This window comes from Rutidosis leptorrhynchoides, chromosome 2 (assembly GCF_046630445.1).
Source record: "Rutidosis leptorrhynchoides isolate AG116_Rl617_1_P2 chromosome 2, CSIRO_AGI_Rlap_v1, whole genome shotgun sequence".
NCBI classification, from domain to species: Eukaryota; Viridiplantae; Streptophyta; class Magnoliopsida; order Asterales; family Asteraceae; genus Rutidosis; species Rutidosis leptorrhynchoides.
Window position 1 is genome coordinate 393872642 of NC_092334.1, and position 15189 is coordinate 393887830.

The window sequence follows — 15189 nt, forward strand, 5'->3', positions numbered from 1 at the left end:
ACAAATGGAGTTTCAGTTGTTTTTGTTCCTTTTTCGTTTCTTGTGTTCTTTGCATTAGTGGATGGCGCCATTGTTAACACCTATTTCCTTATGAGGTAAGGCTTAGTGTGTCAACACAATACTAGAAGTTATCTAGCTTTAGGAGGGCGGAGTGTTGCCGATTGATGTTTACCCTTGGAAAATAATCCATGCAGACCCGGTTCACAAGTGTAGAAACTTGTGGGGTGGCTTAATCAATCTGTCGTCCGTAGAGCGTAAAAGTGCTAGCCGGATGACTTCTAGTGAGAGAAAGTAGAGAGAGAGAGAGAGAAGTGAAGTCTCAGCTCTCAAAGTTGTCAGAATATCTGAACTGTGTAAAATGACGACCCAAGGGGTCTATTTATAGTGTCAGATCCACCAGATTGCTCGGGGACACGTGTCAGATGATGATACGTTCTGTTATTCGTGATCCGAAATTTATGCTGAAGGTGGCGTTCTCCGGCCAGGGCTTACGCGCTAGGCGGCCTTCAGGGCTTATGCACGACGGAGCAGCCTGTACAGCGAAGAACGCTGGACGGATAACTCCACAAAACTGTTGTTTCCAGCCTTCCTGATGCTACTTTTATGCAACCATTACGCCTTTTATGCGTGTATACGATAGGATACACCATTATAATATATTGTTTAAAAACTGCATTCGGAGATTTAAATCAATGTGTAATATTATTGTAAACCATTATGTAATGGTCGTGTGAAAAATGTTATCTTTTAGATTATCATTACTTGATAATCTACGTTATGGTTTTAAAACCTTTATCGATAAAATAAAGGTTATGGATTGTTTTAAAAACGAATGCAGTCTTTGAAAAACGTCTCATATAGAGGTCAATACCTCGCAACGAAATCAATTAATATGAAACGTTTATAATCGATATGAACGGGACATTTCAAGTCCAACAACTATCTAGATTCTTCTCATACACTCAAAATCTCATTAAGGACAACCAGATTGAAATGAGATATGTTCAATCCAGCAAAAACTCTGCTGATCTTTTCACCAAAGCACTTCCAACTGCTATTTTCAGAATGCATGTTCACAATATTAATATTGGCATGAGACATGTTCAAAAGATGTAACAGCTCAGCAATGTCTACTTGAGGGGGGAGATAACTCTATACTGCACTCTTTTTCCCTTAGCTAAAGTTTTTTTCCCACTGGATTTTCTTTAGCAAGGTTTTTAACGAGGCAGTTGCTTGTAATTGATCTTAATGAAACAAAAATTGTCATCCAAGGGGGAGTGTTATGAAAGTGGCTGCCAATTTCATGTTATGATACTAAAAGTCAACAAATGGTGGCTACTAACTTCAATCATATACCACAAAAGTCCAATGCTTAAGTATTATATATATATATATATATATATATATATATATATATATATATATATATATATATATATATATATATATGAATTGAATGTAAATGGTACACACATTTTCTCAATATATCATTCTTTCTTTCTATTCTTCTTTCTTTCATTCTTATAAGATTAGTATAAGTTGATAATAAGTCAATAGGCCATTAACGATAGTTTTAAACTACAAATTTATAACATGTTTTCAATTATACCCATCTTAATCTAAAAAAAATAAATGCCGGTACTTAAGTATTTTCAATAGCTGAACGGAAGTTATGAAACCGTCCCTACTTACAATTTTACAAACAATCATCCAATCATTCAACTGATTGAGTGAATCCATCTAAACACTTCACTCAAAATCAAATAGACGAGGGTTTAGCAAAATGCACTCTACACAACCATGTCATCAGTAGATCTAGAATCGGTACTAAATATAAATCATCTTCCGATTCATCTTTTATGCTAGAGATATGGATTGCGTTTCTATGATTTTTCTTTCGATTCAACTTCTACGCCCAAATATATACAGGTTTGTGTTTCTTCAAATAATACTCAAATATTTCATGAACCCTTCTTTTACTCATTTGATTGCAAGTTTTATTATTCAAGTTTTACTAACACGAATATATACACCACGAAATGTTCTAAGCAGGACTCAAATCCTCAACCTCAAAATTGTAAGTGTGACCGCGATACCGCCAATCCATTGGCTCTTTGGTGTATGATGTACATGTTTGAAATAAAAGAAATTTATTTTATTTGAGAAAAATGGTTGTCAATGTAAGATATTAATAGGGTTAGTATTGTAAATTTAGCCTAAAAAGATGAAGAGAGAGACAATTATTAACTAATCATGTTGATTTAAAGTTAAAACCACTTCTTATCTTTCTCAACTTTAACAGAACTTCTCTTTTTCACATCAACACCGAATCAGCACAAACACTTTAACATTCCTTTCACTATCTTACACTCTATTTCAAACTTTAAACAATATAAATTATTAAATAAATAAAAATAACATTTTATTAAATCAAATAAAAACATTACATTATTAAAAATAAAAAGATTACAATATTAAAATTAAAAGACATTACATAGGTAAAAAACACAATAAATAAACCTAATTGTCTCGAACAATATTATCATCCGGTAGTGTCCAAATGTGTTCAATCAAATTGTTGCGAAAGAGATGATGCATTGTTCGATCTCGCAACTCTCGTGACATTCGATCCTGAAGCTCAACTCTCTCCGTCCAAGTACGTCGCGGCATGTTATCTCTATTTGGGAGATAATTCTCTTCGAGGTCGCATATTTTGCGCGCGTTGTCTTCGGTGATCATGTTGTGAAATATAACACAAGTGTACATGATTCGACGTATTTGCAATTGTGGGTTGGGTTGATTCGCCACTGTCATATTCGCAATTGTATTTCCAGACTTATTAGAAGTAAAGTTGCCCTAAATACTTTGCTCTTGGTTGAACGTAAAAATTGATTTTGATATGGACAAAATCGAGCCGGTGGCCCTTTAATTTTATCTCAAACATCGCGATCGACCTTTATAACCTCGCAATAAAAAAAAAGACTGGACGAATTGCCCTCAAGTACCACACACGTGATGATACTTATCGGACTAAATCTAACAGAAGTTAGTTTCAGAAGTTAGTTTCAAGGTCATCTGTATCATAAACTGAAATGTGAAGGTCAACGAGGTCATAAACTAAGATAAAGGTCGTGATGTTTGAGACAAAGTTGAGGGACCAATGGCGCAATTTTATCTTCACAAAATAAAGTATCAACGGAACAATACAATATTAACCAACTAGGATAGGATATACTCAACTTTAGACGGTACTTATCAAAAATTAACAAACTGTAGGAGGATAGAAATTGCATTTATTATCAAGTAATTTGGAGGAAAAACAACCCTGATACAAGCAACAGAAACAGATTAACAGTCACTCTCCTGGTAACACCAACAACTCATATTAAGTCTTGAAGTTGCAAGTTAGGAACAGTAACAACTTTAATCAAAACAAGCATTAAACATCTCAGTACTAGAAGAAATAAAATAAAAACAGAGCATTGTACTAGTAATACAAGCAGAGATAGTAGTAATAATAAATACCATCTATCCATCATACTCTCCCTGACTGAACTTATCCTCCGGGTAAAAGGTAGCAACGACTTGGTTCCCACCAAACTTCCTTCCATTCAGACCAGCCCGAGCTTTACTTGAGCTTTCAGTGTCTGCATACTCCAAGAAAACCTACACAAATAAAAACAACAAATGAGAAAATGCTAATTATAATTTTTCTTTTCTTGTATGACATCCTAGAAACAGAATGGCAGAAGCCTTCAAAAGTTTAACGAATGACAGCACAAAAAGTTCTGCAAGTGTTTGTTTATTGTATTTACTTCTATTTGGGCAATTACCAGCCCATATTACAACTTTATGTAATTGATAATAATATATATATGTTACAACATTAGTAATACTCATATATATATTTATGCACCTTAACGACAACCAAAGTCGTTGGAAAAATCCAAATTACATATACAGAAGTTAAATAATACACTATGTGATACTCCGTAATATGTATTTTGTTGACATACTTCCCCAACAATCACCAGTTCGAATTCGTAAAGAGTGATACTTCAATAACCAAATACTTCTATAACTATCAAAACGACAACCATTTTTTAACTTATACCAAATATATCTGTATGAGGCAAAATACAGTACAATTATTACTGTTATTGGTAAAAGATATAAAAGTCACGCTTACAAAAATTGCTAATCCGGGTTTAATCGGTGAGAAATGTCGGATGTTGACAAACTTTGACTATAACCAATTTTGACGACTAAATCTTACTTTGACCAATTTTGACCCGTTGACCAATTTAGGCAAGATTAATCGGCTGGCTTTTAAACTGATTGATCAAAAAGGAATCCAAATTTTTACAACCCTAACAAAAGTAAGGACCCGTGAATTAAAAAATATAAATAAAAATTCAAAAAACGTGACTTTTTCTAGCAATATATTGAGCATTCCGGCATTGTTGACAATTGATACCCCTAATAATCTATTTTTTTAGAAAGAAAAAGAAAAAAAAAAAAAAAAAACCTAACCTTGCCAACCCCTGCAACTGGCTCACCATTAGGATTTGGCCGCGGGATGACCACATTCACTAAACTACCTGCAACAAATTTAGTTTAAAAGCTATTACTAATAAACCGTGTTCAATATAACTATATCACATATATAAGAAGCAGTAAAAAGGCTTCTGTTTGGATGAAGCTGTATAAGTTGCTAGTCAGGAAAAAGTCAGTCTGAGATACAAAGAGTATCTTACCAAATTTCTCACATTCTAATTTCATGTCTTCCAATATGTCTTGATAATCTTCATCGTTTACTAGCTCTTCTTCAGTTACTACTTGGGTCAAAGATACAACCTTGGTAGGTGGTGGACCCATGGCCACAGGCGGCTGCAACATAAGTCTCTGCAAATAAAATTACTTCAACTATCATACAAAGATCTGCAAACAGTTGCATAAAAAATAAAAATAAATAAAAAAATAAAAAAATAAAAAAAAATTAGCTTCTCACCTGCAATGCAATTTGTTGTTGAGCATGTAACAGTACGCTCTCTTGTTCAGGCTTTGGTTGAGTTTGGCCTTGGTTGGCTCTCCTAACCGTAAGGGTTTTGTCACCCATTTTAATACCATTGAGAGCTGCACATGCAATATCTGTGACAGATATATCTTGATATACACAGAATGCATAACCTTTAGAGTTGCCAGTTTCTCTGTCTTTCACAAGATCAAATCCTCTAAGAGCGCCAAAAGACTCCAGTAGCTCTCTGACCTGGGCATCTGTGAAGTAGTAAGGTACCCCACCCACAAATATACGGTCAGGACCCTCCAGCCCACCAGCTGAACCAGGGGATAGCCCAACAGCAGCCAGGTTCAAGTTGGGGTTAGGTTGGCTTGGACCAAGAGTAGCAGCTAGAGATGGATTGTAATCACTAGGTCTTCGAACCTTTACAGGTGCTCCCTGAAAATACAACCAATAATAAATATCCAAAAATGACTAACTTTTTTTCCAACATTATCTACATTGTAATATTGACAATTGTTATTATACCTCGAATATAATGCCATCCAAAGCCATTGCATTACTGGCCTCCTCGACGGATCTCATCTCCACGAAAGCAAACTTCTTCTCATAATTAATGTAAACATTAACAACAGCATCACCTGGATACATGGAAACCTTTTTATATTGTAAAAAGTTTAAATTCTGAATCTGAATTAACTTAGCTGGATAGCAATTTACTAACCTGGACCAGCAGTATTTCCACCAATTGCAGACATAACATGACTAAAAAAGGTTGCCACGGACTGCAGAAGAAGATAATGGGTTAGAAAATATTGTGTGAAGTCAGGTTTATTAACTTACTATCAATAACTAAGAGCAATTTATAAATAATAGTTCACAGTGTTTAGCACCTATTATACCCTAAATACCCGAAGTAGACTCTGACCAGTTTAACAATAAAGAAAAAATATTTACAACAGCAGTTAACTAGAAGAGCATGTCATATATATGAATAATATGATGAAACATAGTTATAGGACATGGATATGGTTGAAAGAAACCTGTTCGTTGGTAGTTGCAGAGAGTCCACCTACATAAATCCGTCTTGCATGTCTAGTGGCCTGGATTGAAGTACTTGTAAGGATATATGTATGATGATTACTATAATAACTGTAGAAAAACAAGGCAAAAACAAAGAAGAAATAATAAAAGATGGTAAACCTGCTGAGTCATTGCTTGAACTGGCATAACAGGAAGAGCTCCAAACTGCAAATGGTCATATGAAAAATTGTTAATAACAATCTGTGTGTGTGTGTAAAGAGCAACTTAGACCTAACTGTTATTTTTACATAGATTGATAACTAACCTGGCCAGAAACCATAGGGAACATGTTTTGGAACATTCCAGATATTGCTGGGGTGGTCACAGGGACCTGACCTGTAAAAGCTAACAAATTTAGATATAATGGATAGATACAAGCGTTTAACTATCTATCACACAACCATAAAGACAAGTAGCAACCACCACACAACTGGCTTTGAAAATTCCAAAAGTTCAACAAAAATTCTAGAATCTTGCATGAATCAATAAATGGAAGATTTATAATCTAAATTCAAGCAGCAGATGGAAAATGTGTAACACTACCAAAACATGCAATTCCCAGTTGAAAACTAACAAGACACATCATACCATTGCACTGATTGTTCCTTGTACAAATAAGCTACAGAAGTCGGCTCACACCCATTCTCAGCACAGTGGGGCTAGTAGCCCAACATTGTCTTCTTAGACATAAAACAAAACATACAACAAACAAAAAACACCAAACACAAGACAAAAACCAAAAGTTCTCTCAGTTCAGGATTATGTCACTAAGTAAACAGATAAGAATTTTAAAAGATCCAGTTGAGGGAAGATGAGATGGGTACAATTAAAAGAACTTAATTTGCTTACCAAAATAGCACCATGCATTTTGGTATGACCTTTCGACACTATAACAAAGACAAAAATAGATGTTATCAAAATATTAAACTTGGTCATTAATGGTAGAATATGTACCTGCAGTAACAGCAGCAGGACCGGGCAACATTGCAGAAACTGGAGGAGCCATGTCAAAACCACTAACCCTTTTGCTGCTACAAAGAGTAACAATAAACATCATATACATAATTTTCTATGTGTAAACTACATGTATAATGTATATTGATCAGATGAACACATATATAATATAAAAAAACACTATACTTATCAAGGGAAGAGTCCGTCTAATTTATGCAATCGCAGAATGTAGGTCAAAGTTTGATGTCATGCAATTAACATACTACAACGAGCCATTTGACACATTCTTCCACAACCCACTCAGCACATTACCTTTTTGGACGGTAAACATGATGCCATTAATTGAAAGATTACTTTATAGGTGACATACTTCGACTATAAATTAATACGACCTCATATAATATGGATGAAAGAAAAATTTTCAACTATGAATAATAGATAATAATAAAAGAAGAAATTTTACCAAAGATAATGTGGAACATTATTCGCTAGATAAAGAAAAATTTGACCCACAAAAATTGGAAAGATTACTTGGCCGATAAGAAGAAAGATTGGAGTTTACTTTGGGCTCTAAAACCCATGGAAATTTGATTTTACCATTTTCATGGCGTTTCACTTTTATTTTTAATTTAATTTTTTCTTTTAATTTTTCTTTTTTAAATTTTTTTTTCCCCTACTTATTGGTCGGAGGTCCGCTCGGAAGCAATCTCTTTATCCGTCGTATAGAGAGAGGGATGACTTTCTCTACTTTTGAGAGTGTTTACACTCTGGGTGGAGAAACGACTTGTCCTTATTCTCGGATAGGGGTAAGATTGTCTACATCTCACCTCCCCATACACCACACACCACTCATGTGACCTCCCCATACACCACACACCACTCATGTGAGTGGTATTGGGTTTCGTTGTTGTTGTCGTCTTTATCTTTTGGCCTATTGCTACAACAAAAGATAACATAACTAAAAGAACGTTTACACCTTACCTTTTGGAGCGCGAACGAGATCGTGACCTTGATCTACGTTCAGATCTCGCTCTTGAGCGAGAACGAGACCTATGCCTACGCCTTTCATCTCTACCTCTGTCATAATCTCTCCGCCTGCAAGTAACAAAGTAATTAAAAAACAAACAAAAAAAGAACACGAAATCAACCATATAAAAGTATAAAAATGCTCAAAATATTATAAAGAAGTTCCCTAATAATATTTAACAACTACAGAAACAAAAGAATCAAAGCCATATATCTCAACTGAATAGCACTTCAAATACATTACCGATCATAATCTCGACTCCTGTGATAGTCATCATCGTCTCTATCTCTACCCCTTTCGATTCTCTCACTCCGTTCCCTGTAACGATCTCTGTGTCGATCACGATCTTTTTCTCGATCCCTTCCCTTATATCCGTCTCTGCCTTTTTCCCTGTCTCGGTCTCTGCTTTTTTCCCTGTCACCGTCTCTGCTTTTTTCCCTATCTCGATCTCTGCCTTTTTCCCTGTCTCGATCTCTGCTTTTTTCCCTATCAACGTCTCTGTTTTTTTCCCTATCTCGATCTCTGTCCCTCTCTCGGTCTCTATCCCTGTCACGCTCCTTATCCCTATCCTTTGACTTGCTTTTGGAGGACTCCCTTTCATGGTCACGAGAGCCTCGCTGCATATATAAAAAACAAATATCAGATATCAAATATAACAATGAATAGAGGATGTATATAAAAAACAAAGCCCCAAACTTCTATGCGAATTCAATAAATAAATAAACCTATTATTACAAATGATAACTGCTATATAAACCGAAATCTGAAATTTTGTGGCTCACATCTTATCTATTTACACAGAACTGCAACTACTGTATGAATGCTAAGAACTAATCTTTTACTTCCTGAACGTAGCTCATATATGCAATAATAACAATAACAAGCATTCAATATTCGAAGTCACAATTCAAAACCCTAAATTAACAAAAATAATACTAATAAATCCACTTTAACCGTGACTAAACTATAGTTATTGATTTGATATAAGTAATTTAAATTACATAATCGTCGCAAACAAATTAAGCATAAGACCAAAAGATTAACCCTCAATTTATTCACCTGCGACTTATTGGAATCGCTAAAATCATCAGTGCCACCGGCGTGGCTGTTATCTTTAGCCAGAGGCGAACCATCGCCAAAAGCTTCAACATCTTCACCGTTACCTTCGTATCTTTCTTCGTAATCAGTCATCGTTCGTGATCGATTTTGAGATATCTAATTTGTATCGAGTCCTACAATTATTGTTCGGGTTTTTTGGAAAATTAGGGCTTGAAAGTAGTTTATAAGTTTTTATATAGCGGCCAATGGGTCTACCCGATACAGAGCCTTTTCTCTAATTTTTTTAATTTTTTATTTTATTTTATTTATATACGGAGTATACGGATTAAAATTAAATTCTTAGAAAACAATTTTTTATTAGACTGCGTGTTAATAAACTTGAAAAAAATTCAACCGTGCCTTGCTGCGGTTATGTTTAATGCGCGGTCGAATTTGGATATACGTTGTTTGGTACCTAATAGATATAGTAGGTTGGGTTGTTTGTATGTATATGTATGAAATACAGCCCGGAATATTTAGTGTTTTTTTAACGACGTCCGTTTCGCGTATAGTTAGTCTCGTAGTGTTCGTAATATTATTTCGAGTTGAATGGTGGTCTCGGAAAAATTTAACTCGCACCGAGCGAGAATATAGGGCCCGTTATTTAGTGTTTTTTTAACGATGTCCGTTTCGCGTATAGTTTGTGACGACCCGGAAATTTTTGACTAAATTTAAACTTAATCTTTTCGACACGATGAGCAAAGTCTGTAATATTAAATCTCAAAAGCTTTGGAATTATATTCATGTAATCAAATAACCTTTGACTATTTCCGACGATTCACGAACAGTTGCGTGTAAATAAATATGTAAGTAAATATATATAGATATATATAAATATATACATAAGTGTATATATAATAATTTAAATTAATAAATCACACTTAATCTATTGGAATTAAAAATATAAAATAATAATTTGAGATAATAAAATAAACTTTAATCAAATAGGATTAAAAATATAAAAGTAATAACCAGAATAATCAAGTACTATTAAAAATGATTATATATAAATATATATATGATATTATTATCTATATGTATATATGTATATTTATGATTCAATGAATGTTATCATATGATATATAACATAATTATTAAATATTACATAGCTAACAAGATATACTATCAAACTTACTTGCAAATAAAAATATAATTGCTATATTACTTTCAATATTAATAGTAATATCTGTATTAATAATATTATTATATATAGCATATAGATATGAAAATTTGATATGTAAGAATTGTTATATCATTTTTATTGATAATTATTATTAGTATTTTTATTAGTAATATTAATAATATTAAGATTAGCAGTTTTATTAATATTGATTATTATAAAAAAAATTATTTAAATTATAATTGTTATTAGTAACATCATCATATTATTAATATTATCATTATGTATTATTAGTATTATCTTATAAATAATATTATGATTATTATTATTAATATAATTATTATTAATTAGTATTATTATTACCAAAAATTATTATTATATCATTATCATGATTCTTATTAATCTTATCATTATTATTAATATTACTAGTATTATCTTATTAATATTATTATTATTATAAATTTTACTAAGGATATTAAAAGTGTTATTATTATTATTTATATAGTTATATTCAATAATAAATATTAATTATATATTTTGATAAAAAGTCAAGAAAAAAATCGTACTAGGTAGATTCTAAATACGATTTCATTACACTTTCAACAGTATGAATTTTGTTTTTGTTCTGCAAATTGTTGGAGAGTGACATCAAGTTGTACGATTCTTTTAGAAGTTGTTTTCATCTTTTATTTTTTTTATTTTGCTGTGTACCTGATCGAATATTAACTATCGACTAATTGGGCTATAAGTCAATCGAATGGTTTAGCAAGCTAGTTAACTCATTCAGTTCTTTTATCACCACTATCAATTAACAATTGTAACAGCCTCATTGTCGAACTAAATAATTTTTTTTTAAAAACCCAGACGACACCTCTGTTCTATTAACTTTTTTATCCATATCTCTAATTCGAATTCCAATTCAAATTGTGTTAACGAGGTCTTGTTAGGAATCTATTAATTAAACTATCTGCAAAGTTTAAATCTTTAATTTTACATATCGGTTTCTAATTTCGAAGTCAAAGTAAAAATTTTTGAAAATCAAATGATATGTTCTTGAGGAAATTGAAACTCGTTTTGATGTTTTCAGATAAATTAAAAGTCTAGAAAGTTTCTATGAACAATTTAAAACTTATTTCATTTATAAAGTTTGGTCTGAAACGTTATAAAAACTTGGAATTGATTTGGTGTCCATCGTGTTTTGCTGAGCAGTTCATCCATTTATTTCTTTCTTCTGTTATGGTAATCAACATCCATAACTGAACGTTCTGTTTCAAATTCAGATTCTAAATCAAGTTGGTAATCCAATTTATTTGTGGTTGTTTGATTCTGGTCGAAATAAGTTATAAAGGAAGAAGAAGAAGTAAGAACAGGAAATTAATGGGTTATAAAAATTAAAAGGTATATTAAATCAGAAAAACAGATTTGGCTTGGACGGTTTATGAGTGTTGGTTTGGTCGAGAGGTCAGGGGTTCGAGCCCGAGCATGGGCTGTTTTTTTTTTTTTTTTGGAAAATCCTTCCTTTTAGGTAGTCTTTATGTATTATTATTATTATTACTTTTTAACATTAATTATTATTATTATTATTATTATTATGATTATAATTATAATTGTTATGATTATTATTGTTATTATCATTAAAATTAGTAATATAATTATTATTGTTATTAATTTTACTAATATATGTAGTAATTAACAATTATTATCATTATTAGGTACTAGTAATATTATAATTATTATCATTATCATTTATTTATTATGTAACATCATTAAGTATTACTAATGTTATTACTAGTATTATTAATATCAATATAAGTATTATTATGATTAAGGTTATTATTGTTATTGTTATTATGAAAATAATACAAACTATTATTACTATGATTAATATTAATATTAGTATCATTATAGACTTATTATTATTATCAATATTAACATAAGTATTATTATTAATATTATCATTATTGTTATTAATAAGATTATTACTACTATTTTTATTAAAACTATCCTTTAGCAAAAATTAACTTTTTTTTATTTAAAGTTATTATATATATTAAAATTTTCATTTAGGTTAGTATTATTATTATGAACATTATTTATAAAAAATATTTACATATAACAAACTATCAGTTTTTAAATAAAATACTAAACATATATTTATAAAGATATTAATATAACAAAATGAATATAAAAATTATATTAAATGTATATATATATAAAATAGATATATACCATAAAATTTAAGATATAACACATATAAATAAAGTATATATTCAAAATATTAATATATGTAACATAACAAAACCTATATTTTTATATTTAAAAATGAATATACATTAATAATGAAATACATAAGTTACTAATATAAAAATTATATCATTAAAAATAATATATATATAATTGTTCGATTACAAGGATACGTTGTAATTTATATATACAAATGATATAGGTTCGTGAATCCATGGCCAACCCTGCATTGTTCAATGTCGTCATATGTATTTTTACTACAAAATACAGTATTGTGAGTTTCATTTGCTCCCTTTTTAAATGCTTTTGCAATATATATTTTTGGGACTGAGAATACATGCGCTATTTTTTTAACTGTTTTACGAAATAGACACAAGTAATTGAAACTACATTATATGGTTGAATGATCGAAATCGAATATGCCCCTTTTAGCTTGGTAGCCTAAGAATTAGGGAACTGGCCCCTAATTGACGCGAATCCTAAAGGTAGATCTACGGGAACTAACAACCCCCATTCTGGAATTTGGAATGCTTTAGTACTTCGAGTTTATCATGTCCGATGGGTGTCCCGGAATGATGGGGATATTCTATATGCATCTTATTAAGGTCGGTTACCAGGTGTTCACCATATGAATGATTTTTATCTCTATGCAGTTTGCGAAATGCCTGATATGAGATGTATGTTTATGAAAATGAAAATGAAATCTTGTGGTCTATTAAAATAATGGAAATAATTGTTTATGATAAACTAATGAACTCACCAACCTTTTGGTTGACACTTTAAAGCATGTTTATTCTCAGGTATGAAAGAAATCTTCCGCTGTGCATTAGCTCCTTTTAAGGATATTACTTGGAGTCATTCATGACATATTTCAAAAGACGTTGCATTCGAGTCGTTGAGTTCATCAGGATTATTATTAAGTCAATTATAGTTGGATATATTATGAAATGGTATGCATGCCGTCAACTTTCGATGTAATGAAAGATTATCTTTTCAAAAACGAATGCAATGTTTGTAAAATGTATCATATAGAGGTCAAGTACCTCGCGATGTAACCAAATGTAATGTATTCGTCCAGATGGATTAGGACGGGGCATTTCAGGTGGTATCAGAGTGGTGATCTTAGCGAGCCAGATCTGCATTAGTGTGTCTAACTGATAGTTGTTAGGATGCATTAGTGAGTCTGGACTTCGACCTTAGTTGCATGTCAAAAGTTTTTGCTTATCATTTCTTATCGAAAATTACCTGCTTATCATTCTTAAGTCTAGACACATCTTACTGCATTGATTGCATGAATAGTGTATAGACAAAATTCATATCTTAGCGTATCTGCTAATTCATATCTTAGCGTATCTGTTACTGTAAACTTTGCCTCGCATATTCTGTAAATTCCTCCGTAATCTATGAAATCTGTTATTCTATATATATAGATATTCCATGTAAGTAGAATATCATCCAATAGTCAGGAATCATGTCATATCGAAAAAAATCCTTTATTCAATCGTACGAAATGGAATTCGCCATTAGTTCAAGTCCCTCTGATTCCGATATGGAGTTTCACTCGAGCTGCGAAAGCAGCGTCACCAGAATAAATCAACCAAATCAGCCATCCCCAATTCATCTGATGGGTTCGTAGTTGACTTAATCAATGGAGACGCGGAGAAGGCGATTCCTTTCACCAATCGAATTCACCTCTTGGTGAAGAACCTAAAGCACTCACCGGCGAACCAATCTGAAACACCATTTTCACCCTCATTACCCGAATATCTCACCACGATTATATTCTATCTAAAATTCTAAACCTTATTCATTCGCTCGTTCCTACCGACAATCATTCCGGAGTAATAAGTCAACGAGCTTCGTATCCGAGTTGTAGCCTTGGAAAATATGGTGCAAAATTTACCAGCTTCAGCAACATCACCGGCACCAATAATACCATCAATAACAGCACCAGTACCATCAACAATCCATGCCTCAACATCTCATTCTGTACCTCGAGTATAATCATAGTTCTACGTATCGTTCTACATCAATTATCTTCGTTTTTCATGGTGATTATGTAATCTCTAAGGTTTTAGAGATTATTCATTATAGTTCCAACCGAAAATCAAATGAGATTAATATCATATTAACTCATTAGATTTATGATTACATCTGAAGAAAATATATATGTATATATGTTTTCATAAAGATTGTAATTAAAAATTTTTTTGTACAAACTATTAATGGTGAAAATCTTTTAACGGGTAGGTAATACCCGAGGAATATTTAGATTTCACATTAATAAATTACACTGTACATTCTTCGAATCTGATTCAACAGTTATTTACTATCCTACTTACATCCACCGATACACGCATCCGTTCACCGTAGAATAACCATTTCATTCAATTTCATATTTGGATTTTGACCTATCAGAATCCGACAAGTGGCATAATAAAGAAAACATTGGACAAAATAAAATTTGTTAGAAACAAACAAATTAACTATGAAAAATTTTGTTAAGAATCCACGCTAACTGTTTCCAACTAACTGTTCCTAGCTAACTGATTACAATTTATTTATCGCAGTTTATTTATCGCAGTTTATTTATCGCAATTTAATTATCGCAATTTTATTTATCGCCATTTAATTTCTGTTATT

General features: G+C 31.8%; 1 protein-coding gene across 4 annotated transcripts; it reads right to left on the reverse strand.

The window, feature by feature from the left end:
- Positions 1–3359: 3359 nt before the first annotated feature.
- Positions 3360–9386, reverse strand: LOC139894481 (splicing factor U2af large subunit B). Of its 4 annotated transcripts, none has more exons than XM_071877805.1 (13): positions 9144–9386; positions 8328–8701; positions 8039–8152; positions 7032–7131; positions 6369–6434; positions 6224–6268; positions 6064–6123; positions 5745–5805; positions 5549–5661; positions 5012–5458; positions 4758–4905; positions 4534–4601; positions 3360–3666 (listed from the first exon to the last, which is right to left on the reverse strand). In XM_071877805.1, exons 1-13 carry the CDS (start codon positions 9273–9275, stop codon positions 3529–3531), a joined length of 1866 nt encoding a protein of 621 aa, XP_071733906.1. In that variant the 5' UTR covers positions 9276–9386; the 3' UTR covers positions 3360–3528. The 4 variants fall into 4 exon arrangements, with proteins under 4 accessions (XP_071733906.1, XP_071733904.1, XP_071733903.1 ...); XM_071877803.1 differs by having other exon boundaries at positions 6369–6439; positions 7058–7131; positions 9144–9385; XM_071877802.1 differs by having other exon boundaries at positions 6369–6439; positions 7058–7134; positions 9144–9384.
- Between the last annotated feature and the right edge of the window lie 5803 nt (positions 9387–15189).